Source organism: Acipenser ruthenus, chromosome 2, assembly GCF_902713425.1.
Source record: "Acipenser ruthenus chromosome 2, fAciRut3.2 maternal haplotype, whole genome shotgun sequence".
NCBI lineage: Eukaryota > Metazoa > Chordata > Actinopteri > Acipenseriformes > Acipenseridae > Acipenser > Acipenser ruthenus.
Window position 1 is genome coordinate 83,232,953 of NC_081190.1, and position 12,157 is coordinate 83,245,109.

Genomic DNA, 12,157 nt, shown 5'->3' on the forward strand with positions numbered 1-12,157 from the left:
TTTTGTCCCTTGAACTGTTTTTATTATACCATAGGTACATTTATAGTGAGGATTATAGGTCAGATTAAGGAAATCCCTTTCACTCCTCTGCATTGCCTGTGATTGAAAAAAGCTATTATGAAGTTATTCATTCAAATCCCCATCTTCTTAGGTTTGAGTATGTACTTGTCTTCAAGGACAGCTGTTAATGTAAAGTGCATTCACATTCAGGGTTTGGCCAGGTTCCAGCAGGGATTAGGTAGATTAAGGCAGCTTTGCTGTACTAGACAGAACATGCACTATTATTTGCACAATGTTTTACTGTTTTCCATTTATTCATTACAAAAGATGATGCTTAATGTTTCAGCTTGCTGCATTTGAGAATTAAATTCATTCCCAAGTTTTAGACATGGAAAATATCTCCTTGGAAATACATACATTATGATACGTTGTTTCAGTCTGATGGTTTATTAAGAAAGGAAGGGGTGATGCAGATATTGCATACTGTTTTCCCAATGGAATGCTGTGGTTTATTCCACCCATATTGTTAAGCAGGTGTGCAAAAACAAAGTTTATACACAATACTTCTGTTATTCAGGCTAAGGTAATAGTATGTCCTAAATTTTAGAGGGACACCACTTATGTCAAATGAGGTAATCCTATCACATTTAATGCATGTTAAGGCAAATAGTCTCATAGCTGTGTGTGTGACACACACTGCACTACAGTCAACATATCCCAGAAGCTGTATATATGTTACAGCCACTAGCCACATAGTAGACCATTTGTACCATATTCCTCACCACGTAAAGCCTGCTTAGTCCTCATATTCCTATGCCTCATATTCATAGTTACTTGGTATTAGTGTTCTTCAGTGACTAACAGAACCAATATCTGCATGTGACATATTTTGGTGACCCTCCCCTTTAAAATTATATCACTTTATTTTTTGACAAACATTTCAGTACTGGTAGTAGAGATATATCTTGGATATTTAAATAATTGTTCTTATTAAAAAAGAAGTAGAAAAATGTTGGAGCCTATTCAATCTCAAATGGCATTACCATGGCACTGGCCAGAATCCTCTAGTTCATTTACCGTGCACTTCTATGAACAAAGAAATAGCTGTTCCGAAAGTACAGTACAGATACTGTAACATAGCTAAGTCTTTGAAATCCAGATCTGGTGTTTATTACCACATATTTTATACACACTTGCACACATTAGGTCAATGTGGCAGGAAATAGCTTCAGAACTACAGCAATGAAGTGAAATTGGATCAGCCAGTCGTGGCCAAGTTCTTTGTACATTAATATAGAAGGCAGTAGTCCAGTTGCATGAATTTGTAGAGATTATCCAAATAGTATTATCCCAACCATAAAGATACTGGTAATATTTTCTGTGTCAAAAGACTAATTATGTTGTTTATACAATTTGTTGCTGTATTTTAACAAAACACAAATTATAATGGAAATCACACTTTGTACGTAAATAATGAACCTGTTCTTCACATGATGTTAACACATTTACAGTGGGGGTATTTATTTATGTATTCCACATCATTTTTGCCTTAATATCATAAAAAATGTGGTTCTGTTTATTGTCATACCAACTCTTACTGTATAGAATGTACATAAGAACCCTCTAGGACCGTATTCAAAAACAGCCCCATAAGTTTTATGAATATGGTCCATAATGTCTTCAGTGGGTCCTCCAAATATTCACTTTAGGCTAAATAAGTTCCAGACATACTTATCAACAAGATGATGTAGATGTCTCCCAAACCTCCTGTTTTATTTGATTTTTTCAGTCTTTTAATGAGTTTGAGATCGAGCAACATCAGGAATGTGCCTACGACCATCTGGAGGTGTATGACGGAGAGAGTGACAAAGCTGCAATTCTCGGGCGGTTATGTGGCAGCAAAATACCAGATCCTGTTATCTCCAATGGCAACAAGATGTATCTCAGGTTCATTTCAGATGCCTCAGTACAAAGGAAGGGCTTTCAGGCCACCCACTCCACAGGTTAGTAAAGCACAACAACACCAATTAACATGCTTGATAGGCTCTTCCTCCTACATATTTTACGTGTCATAGTCACTTAAAAATACATTTAGACAATACAATGGGATAGAGAAAACGAGCAAATTAAGGTCTTGTTATTTTGTGATAGGGCTTAAGCAGTCAAACAGATTCTAACATTCTATTCCTAAAATGCTCTTAGATTTATTTTTTTCACAACAGAATAAACTAGGCCATGATAGTAATATTTGTAATTTTGTAAGATTTAAATGCAGTGCACACTAGAATATAACAAGTAAACCAAAACAACTTTAAAGTAACAGTGAAGGTGCACAAAGTACAACATAAATACAAAATTATTTAGGACGTTTCAGCTAAAATGCCAATGGATGAAGGACTCGTGGGAAACGTCCTCAATACTTGTATTTATGTTGTACTTTGTGCACTTTTACTAGTACTTTAAAGTTTATATACCTGATAGCATAAAGATTCAGATGCCACCTAGTGGTATTTATGCTGACACATGTTTTTGAGTGTTTTCTGCTCTGGATTTTTCTATTTTAATTATGGCAATTTGTTAATATTTATAAAATGTTAAATCTCACACAATACAGAATCCATGCAATAGTGGCTATTAACTAACTAGTGGAAAGAAAACTTTACCCTTACAGAATAACTATGTTAAATATGTTGGTTGCGTAAGTAAAGCATGATAGAAAACAATTGCATTTTGAGAATACCCTAGCCCAGTGATTCCCAACTTTTTTCAATGTAGGGACCACCTTGTGATTTTTCCCATGGATCACTTGCCGCACATTTTTTCACAGCAGCATTTTGAAAGTAATTTGTATGTGTATATCTATAAGTACATGTAGAAAGTAAAGTGCAGTAGTACAGTAGAACCTCAATTATCCACAGCTCCCTGACAAGTTTTATCTCTGAAATTATACCGATTTTGACATATTTTGCCTCACTGAAACAAAACACTATGATGGACTTTATCAATGTTCAAAAGAACAACTTGCAGCAGTGAATTGTTTAAAAAAGTTATTATGAAAAAATCAAAAACACTTCTGTTGGGAAGTATTTTGTTGAAATTTAAGAAAAGTTAAAATTACACAACTATTGTTTATTTATTATTTAATATTAATGCATGGAATAAATTAGCAATGCAGTAATATTTATAGCTAATAGACACACGACTAATGCCCCTTTCACACTAGCACTCCTACCTGGGTCCTGGCTACACATCCCAGTGACCCACCTCAGGATGTAGGTCTATACGCTTTGACCTGGGTTGAGAGAGACAAAATGCTTGATGGCCGTTTGTGAGCCGACGCAATAACAAACAGCTGCACCTGCGTGAAAGTTTCACTTCCGCAAGGAACGTTTCTGTTTATTCTGTTTAGCCATATTTTTGGTGCTTGAGACACACCATGAGCCAGACTGCAGCAGGGATGAAGAAACATTTGCTCTAATCAACATTTTGTCCGACAGTTCAATCCATAGAAGCTTGGATGGAAGCGTCTGTAACAAGCTGCTTCCGGGGCATTCTGTTTTAATCCATGGGTTGGTCCCGTAATAATAGTCCCAATCTTAAAAACCCACACGTAACACAAAACACAAACACAAGTACACAGTGAGTGCTGTAGTGCTCGTGGTGTAAATACAGTTAATAGTGAACAATGGTGCAGTGTTGTCTGGGTAAGTGCTGGCCTTTGGCAACAGTTTTGGATCGTGTTAGCCATCTAATAACAACAGACAAGCAATTTTTAGACACAACAAACAAACAAAACCGAAGAAGCCGGAAAAAAGGGGTGTATCTCATGACTGCAGATAGCCCCGTCACCACATAAATAACACGGACATAAACAAACAAGATAGCTGCTTCTGCATCCAGCGCTCAAAGAATATCACAGACATTTGCAGAGCTTTTTTTAGATGTTATAGTAATAAAATAGTGACTTGGATCGCATTATTGAGGAGTTTGGTGATAAAACGAGTGATCAGGAGATGATTTATCGGTATGTACTACTATGAAGAGGTATGTGAAAAATACAGCGAACAAGGGGTGGGGCGGGGCTGGAGATGCAGTATCGAGTGTCCTGTTGATATGCAGTGCTTTTTACTGTGAAAAAACAATACTTTTAAACAGCGCATCTAAAATAAACTGCGCGTGTGAAAATAAATTGGACCTGACGCGCCTGAGACGCGCTGAATAAATGGACCGCTAAGGGTTAACCATTCAAAGGAACAGATCACTTTGCTACGTCCCCTTTTGTACCGTCAATCTTGGTTAACAAGCACAACCGCTCCTCAAATCCGCCACATCGTTTCCCTTCCGGGTCGATGATTTAGTGTAGCTCAACTTCCGTCTAACCCTGGGAATGAATTGTCTGGCCATCCAGTCCAGGGTACTCTGTTCCCTTTATAGTATATTTATTTCTTAGCAGACACCCTTATCCAGGGCGACTTACAATTGTTACAAGATATCACATTATCTTTTACATACAATTACCCATTTATACAGTTGGGTTTTTACTGGAGCAATCTAGGTAAAGTACCTTGCTCAAGGGTACAGCAGCAGTGTCCCCCACCTGGGATTGAACCCACAACCCTCCGGTCAAGAGTCCAGAGCCCTAACCACTACTCCACACTGCTGCCCTTTACACGGCGCCGTCACACGTCGGGAGGGAGATTTATCACCAAGAATCATTCTGTCTTTGTCACACCCTGGAAACACTGTAGCATATATATTGTTGAAAATGAAAAGTACTAAAACTGTGGTTTTCATGTTTGTTTGTTTGTTTGTTTGTTTGTTTGTGTGTTTGTTTATTTGTTTGTTTGTTTTTAAATTTAGTTGTTGGAGTTAGGAATATTCAATGCAGTGCGCTACTTTTATGCTGAGCAGAAAGGCTGGGACAGCCAGATAACTTTTTTTTTTTTTTTTCCCCCTGAAGTTCGTTAACTCAAGCAGTAGAAAGATTAGAAGAGATTAGAAAGCAGTGCATTTACGTGAATCTAGATGTATTTTTTTTTTTTCAATATTGCTGGCTAAAAAAAAAAAAAAAAGTCTAATCTTGACAAATGTGCCTTCATAATACGTAATTTATTTAGTTAGTATTTGTTTCACATTACAAAGCTGTTTCAGTTAATGGCAGCTTTGAAGGCGATGCTTGGTATTGCATCAAAAGGATTTATAAATAATTTAATTTATAAATAAATCCGTAATAAAAGAAAACAGATAAAGGAGAAAATATATATCACATTGTTAAAGCTGTTTGTTGTTTTGCTTAGTAATATTAGTAGCACAACGTGTGATTGTGTAAAAATGGGTTTTTGCAAGAATTGCGTAACCAAATTTGGGGAGTTGTTTGCGGACCACCTGGAGTTTACTCACAGACCATGAGTGGTCTGCGCACCACAAGTTGGGAATCACTGCCCTAGCCCACTGGCCCACTTCCATCTCTATTACTTGTGGGGTTTTTTATTACTCACTATTTTTTATATCATATTTTCTGAGATTACATTTTGCATGAATGGGTGGATAAAGATAAACTGTAAGAAATTGTAGGCATACCTAAATAATCTTTTTAAATGTTTCTTTTTTGGTTCTTTCTGTTCCTTACAGAAGATAATACTGAGAAGGTTTGACCTTCTGCTTCCCAGCTCTTTGTTTTGTCTGATGAGGTTTTGATTGGGGTTTCTACACTAATCTTCATCAGGAAGCTCAGGGTTACGCTTGGCAGCTATTTTTGAGAGGGATCTTAATTACAGACAGACTCTTTAAATAGAAAAAGACTTGGCTAATGCATTTCAAAAAAGTTTTCAACATAAGGACTTCAGCATCATTCTTGCTAGTGGTATCACTTTCAAATTGTGCATTTTGTAATAATAATAAAGTGCAGCAAACATGGTCGGTATCATCACATGGCATTTATTTATCCCAAAATACTAAAATGATATTCAAATCACAATATAGCATTTCCACTCACTATCACAGACCGCACACACACATACAGATGCAACCCTCCTAATCCAACTTTATGGGTGGCATTGAAAGGTTTCAGTCTCCTGTTTTGTAATGCTTTGGGAAACAGAATAAATCTGTTTAATGGCAGATGTGCATTGATATGCTGAAGTGGCTTCATCAGTGCACTCTTTTTTTTTGGATTACTGCAGAATGTGGAGGCAGGCTGAAAGCTGAGACCAGACTAAAAGACCTGTATTCACATGCACAATTTGGAGACAATAACTACCCAGGACAGGTGGATTGTGAGTGGATGATAACTGCAGAGAAGGGATATGGAATAGAGCTGACCTTCCAGACATTCGAGGTGGAAGAGGAAGCAGACTGTGGCTATGACTACATGGAACTATTCAATGGTTACGACAGCACATCTCAGAGACTAGGACGGTTCTGTGGATCAGGGGTAAGGGCACACGGGGGGTGGGGGGGGGGGGGGATAATTAAAGAGTTTATTTGTACATTGAGCCCTATTAATACAGTACTGTACAGTTCCAGTCCATACAATTATGTTTTGTGAAACTGGCAAACACATTTGGCTGAAACTGTAAAACTCTCTCGAAATGCCATAAAGCTTCCAACAGGCACCATAAATATATTTAGCGTTCACTGCTATTCAAGTGCTTCTCGTTCATGGCTACCATACATGAAACGCCTGCAAACTATTTATCCTACATATTCCATATTACCTAGTCCGCAAGTTTTTAATGAGAAAGAATCTCTGAACCAAAATGTTTAGTGCAAACACATAGTAGAAAAAAAAACATTCTGAAGGTAAACAACAATAACAACTTCCTGAGATAAAAAAAAGAGAGAGAGATGAATGTAGGTATACAGTGTGACATGCCTTCTAAAACATATCGGAAACAACTTATTACTACTTGCAGGCCACACAATTAAATGTCTTCTGTTGTTTATATCTGGGGTAGCAGCTTTATTTGGCGCATTATTCTTTCCTTTTTTTCATGCTACTAACAATTTAGAATACAGAACTTTGACTATCTAATCTGGAATGTACTGTATACATTTATTCAGCATAAATGTTATATAAAACGTGTTATTTCCTCTTTTAGCCACCTGAAGAAATCTACACTGCAGGAGATGCTGTGCTGCTTCACTTCCACTCCGATGACACGATCAGCAAGAAAGGGTTCCATATACGATACACAAGCACAAAGTTTCAAGAGGTTCTCCATACCAAAAAATAATCTGGGAATATCATCACACAGAAACTTTTTTTTTTTTTTTTTTTTTTTTTTTTATAAAAAGAAACCAAAACATTTTTCTATCATTGAAAAAAAAGTCAGAAAGGCAAATTAAAACTCTTCAGTGCAGAATGAAAGTTTTGTATCCCAGTGGAGTAGACAATAAATAAGATTTGTTCTGTGTTGGAGGTCAGCTGAGGATCTTGTGAAAGCAGCATCCACCCACGCCATAGACTGTACAGACTGTTATCAGTGGCTGGCATTTATTGTGGATGCCTGCAAATTTAAAATGGGAGGAAGGCGCCCATATGGACCATGGTAATTGGACAAGCGTTATGTCGTTGGGAAAGAGATACTTGAGGCCACTGTTAAATTCATACTTTCTTCACAGATTACTGAGCAAATTAAAGTGTTGAAGTGGTTCTGCTTGATGTAAAACCATACATATATTTATGGTGACGGAAACATTATAGTTACAAGTATTTTAAAATAAACCACTGAGGACATTATTTTGTTATACTGTATTTGTAATATTTCTTTATTTCTCACCAACCCAGTAAGCTTTTTCAGTACAGTCACATAAAAGCTTTTTTTTTCTTCTTGTTTTTATCACTAAAATAAGCTGCATCCCCATTAATGCTTACAGTTTACCAAGCTACAGTTAAGTCTATTAGTTTTAAAATCATATACTCCATAGCTGAAATTGCTTTGAAATAAAGCTCAGCTGGTCTGACAAAGCAACAAGTAGTCAAAAACTGCAGGATTTCTGTCTTTTAAAAATGTAATATGTCTAATTAAATATCTAACTTGCCATTCCTCAATGATTAGAGGGTTACAGATGCTTCATCAAATAGAGCTGCAATGCTACCTTGTGTCAAACAGGTGGTACTTCATCCAATATAAAGTATGTCTGTTAGCACTCTCTACTGGTGAAAACAGTCTTGCACCTCAACATTTATTTTATTCAGAGATTCACACTAAAGTTGATTCTGTTTTTGGCATCTGCATTTTTTGGTCAACTGCTTTAAGCCAAAATAATGTGTTTGTGCTTGGAATGAAGAGTGTAGAACCAGGCTAAAGAAATATAACAATGTAATACTGGTGATCTTGAATTTAAGCTTTTGGTATATTCAGACTTGTTTACTGTAACTGACTTTTACATCTCGAAACTAGTATTTTTGTTTTAACTGGTTACAGTGTCCGTGTGCATGCATGAATGTGTGTACGTGTATGTGTATGTGCGTGTGATGCTGTCTGTGTCATTCTTAGGGCTTTGTGCAAATGTCCACCTAAAAAAAACATCAACTGTGAAGCCTTGCGTATCGTATTTGTTTACTATCAAAGTGTTCTACCATAGTATTGTGCTCTTGTTTTGCACTTAAATTATAAAGGAAATTAATTGGGTGTGGCCAACATCTCTAAGCTGTTATAGAAAGGGCCCTGTTAAACTAGCAAGGAATCAGATCTTTAATCACCAAACCACCAAAACCTAGTGAATACAGCTGTGCATGGAGCAGTTATAAGTGAAATATCCCATAGTTACAGTTGAGGAATTGTCTAGATTGATATGAATGGTAAATGGACAAGCCACCCCTTAGATGTTTTTGTTTCTAGCCTAGTGAATAGAATGGTTTAGGAGTATGAAACCAAGTTTCTGGAAGCAAGACAATTGCTGTTGAAGGGATTTCCTACGGTGCTATTCCATGTATAAATAACCTTTTGGATTTAATGAGCCAACAACCTGCAAAAACATGTATGAATGTTGAATTATGTCTGGCTGCAACTGAAGAACAAAGACTATTAATGTCATTGCATTGACAGCAGTAGTCCTGTGGAACAACAACTATTGCCTTAGAACAAAAATGTATATTCTTGCACATAATCGTTCTGTAGATATTTGTGTTTTGATTTTGCTTTTCAGTTAAAGAACCTGAAGATTTTATTGTAAAACAAATTCAATCTTTCTAGAGTATATTGTAGCAGAAGGTGATATTTCAACAAAGAACCATTGATGTATGTTATGTAAACAGGGCCATATCCGAGCTTTAGTCAAGGTGTATATGCATTTATGTGGTATGGTCAAACAGTTTAGTTGTTACTGTATGTGCCAAGTTCCATTTGAACCTATTCACTGTAGTTTATGTTATTTTCTGATGTTTGTAGCCTGGTATTAGTGGCTTTTAAAGTCATTAAAACCTGTGTCAGGTTGATATTAAATATTTATGTGTCGCTGAAAAGTTCTTCAGTGTCAGCTGCATCTTATTACAAAAGTTTTCAACCTGTAATTTACCAAATGGCTGAATTCATTTATGGTTTGACTAGACTGCTATAGGTTGAGTGCTGCTCATCCTAAATTCAAGTATAACATTGGATCTTTTGCCACTTGTCCGGAGGTAGGTTTTTATTAATTACACCACAGGGCGAAACACTGACAGCAGTGAGATAAAATAATAACTTAAATATGTTGTCACTGGTGACTGATGTATTATTATCTTTGCTTATTTGGTAGCTCTGTGCTTACAAATGTGGTGGTTATCCATCAATGCAACTTAAGACACCACATATTAATTTAACCAATATATTGTTAATCCAGTCATCTGCATTCTAATGAGAACAACATACAACAACATGTGTTGTATTTGTTTCACCAAATGATAACTGTCATGTTCTGTTATGATTAATGTCATAACAAAACCTGCTGAATGTTGTTCTGTGTTTGTATTAAAAAAAGCCCGTAGAGCTTTTCTAAGTTTAGGGCTAAGGTGGGGGTCAAGCAATAAAAAAAAGCCTGGTAAGAAAATTGGCATAGCATTGTAGATACAATATCTTCCAAAGCCTGCATGCATCCTGATGAACTGGTGTAATGTTATATAAATGTGTTACCACCAGGGAGCGCTGCTGTTCATTTGATGAAATACTCTTCTTGTGGGCTTTCTTTTGTCACGTGACTGTTTTTAATATATTTAAAACCTCTGTTTTAAGGAGTTTACATTACTTAGAACAGTCTTCATCAGAATCAAAGACTGAGCAGAGAACTACATATATGGTCTATTCTATTGCAGGTTTAATTTCTTTTTTTTTAATGATTGCCCCAAGGAGATTTGTAATTTATTTCAGATTTAAAGGTTAATGAGGGTTACACTTAAAAAAAAAAAAAATGTTAATGTCCTGTGTTCAAAAATCTACACTGGGTTTAAATGCATTTACCCTCTAGGCTGTTGTAAAGAGTTTACAGATCAGGTATTAAATCTTGGTGAAGTCAGAGCCTGGTGTGCTGATCTGGATTTGCTCTTCACAATGAATACCTTTCATCTGCTTGGACTAATTTCTTGTTGGCAGTGTAGTTTATCGGGGTAAATGATTAATTGAAGAATGATATACATTTAAAAATTTATTGTGACAAAATGTCCAGATGCACACTGCACAATCAAAAATAAATACTGTAAGTGTAGGTATTCATTTAAGAATACACTCAACACACTTATTATTTATATATAAATACCTGGAAAGAGCACATTTTCTACTGTGAACAACTATTGAAAAACTTGAACTGATAGAAATGAACTGAAAATACCTCCTACACAGCCGTCTTTATACCTGATAACAAAAACAAATTCCAAGAAACAAGTACGCTTTCACCTGGATATGATTTTGGCAGTGCAACACTGTAATGTGCTGTACTTTAAGTGTTTCCTGGAACTATTTAACCTTCAGTTCAGGAAGCATAAACTAATCTTCACTCAGGCGTTAAGCATGCATGTGGAAATCTATTGTATATATCACAAATCAACTGTATATTATCAAATGTAAGGTTCATGATGTTATATTATACTATATTTGTTACCAGTTTAATATTTTGTGGCACAGTGTCACTAAATTACCATAGGGCAATTTACATAGCCAACATATACTAATGACAAACATAGAGAGAGAGAGAGAGAGAGAGAGAGAGAGAGAGAGAGAGAGAGAGAGAGAGAGAGAGAGAGAGAGAGAGAGAGAGAGAGAGAGAGAGAGAGAGAGAGAGAGAGAGAGAGAGAGAGAGAGAGAGAGAGAGAGAGAGACACACACACACGTGGTTGTTGTTTCTGATTACTAAAGTATGTTGTCACATATAAATACAAGGCACACAATATGACATAATAATAAACTGGGGAGCAGCATAAAAGTTCATTTTATTTCCCAAATATGAACTCAGCCTTAAAATCTTTGAAAGAATAAAACCCAATCTGTGTGTACAGTAAATAATTGTAAATCGCTATGCTCTTTGTGAGCTTTTGAAGATATAAGATATACTTCATAAAAACCCTGTCTTGGAAGTACGATGTCATACTGCTGGAAGTTACCTATGAAAACCTGGCCCTAATGTATGTCCCCTCGAGCATGAACACAGAAGGCTCTGGTACAGATGCAATTTCACATTCAAATTAAATTAAAACTGATGAAATTAAATCCAATAAAAGAATAAAAAGTTCATTACTGTGAAATGGGAAAAAAATATGTTAACTGTTGATTGGACAATCTGAGTTTCATTAAAGTATAACACATTATCACCAACCACTGTAACAACTGTGAACTGTAGGAACTAATGTTGTGTGATAAATGCACATTGCTTAGAAGACTGCTGGATTAGGTGGGGAAAAAACAGCTGTACTATATGTCCTAAGACTGGGTTTGCTTGGTACAGTATGAGCTGGCTGAACTGGCTAAACTTTGACAAACAAAGGGTTTGGATAGCTAATACAGAAATACTTTGCGAACAGAATGTTGCACCAGCATATGAAAAAAAGTTCCACTGACTGCACTGATGCATCGGCCTACCTCATCTGCTCCCCCCTCCCTGAAAATAAACTATTGGAGTTGCCCCTCAGAACTGTCTTAGCTTGAAGTGAACATTGTTATCCAATATGTCTATATATAAGCAAAAA

At 36.3% G+C, this 12,157-nt stretch overlaps 1 protein-coding gene across 4 annotated transcripts in view; it reads left to right on the top strand.

Annotated features, from left to right (window-relative positions):
• The window catches only part of tll1 (tolloid-like 1), a 77,725-nt gene extending 66,565 nt beyond the window's left edge, over positions 1-11,160 (top strand). For 3 of the 4 annotated variants that reach the window (XM_059002658.1, XM_059002663.1, XM_059002668.1), the window contains 3 exons: positions 1,790-2,003; positions 6,183-6,433; positions 7,101-11,160. In XM_059002658.1, the coding sequence (XP_058858641.1) occupies positions 1,790-2,003; positions 6,183-6,433; positions 7,101-7,235 (600 nt within the window). In that variant the 3' untranslated portion in view covers positions 7,236-11,160. The remainder of the gene's footprint in view (positions 1-1,789; positions 2,004-6,182; positions 6,434-7,100) is intronic. The other variant, XM_059002671.1, reaches the window with a different exon arrangement.
• The last annotated feature ends 997 nt before the right edge of the window (positions 11,161-12,157 follow it).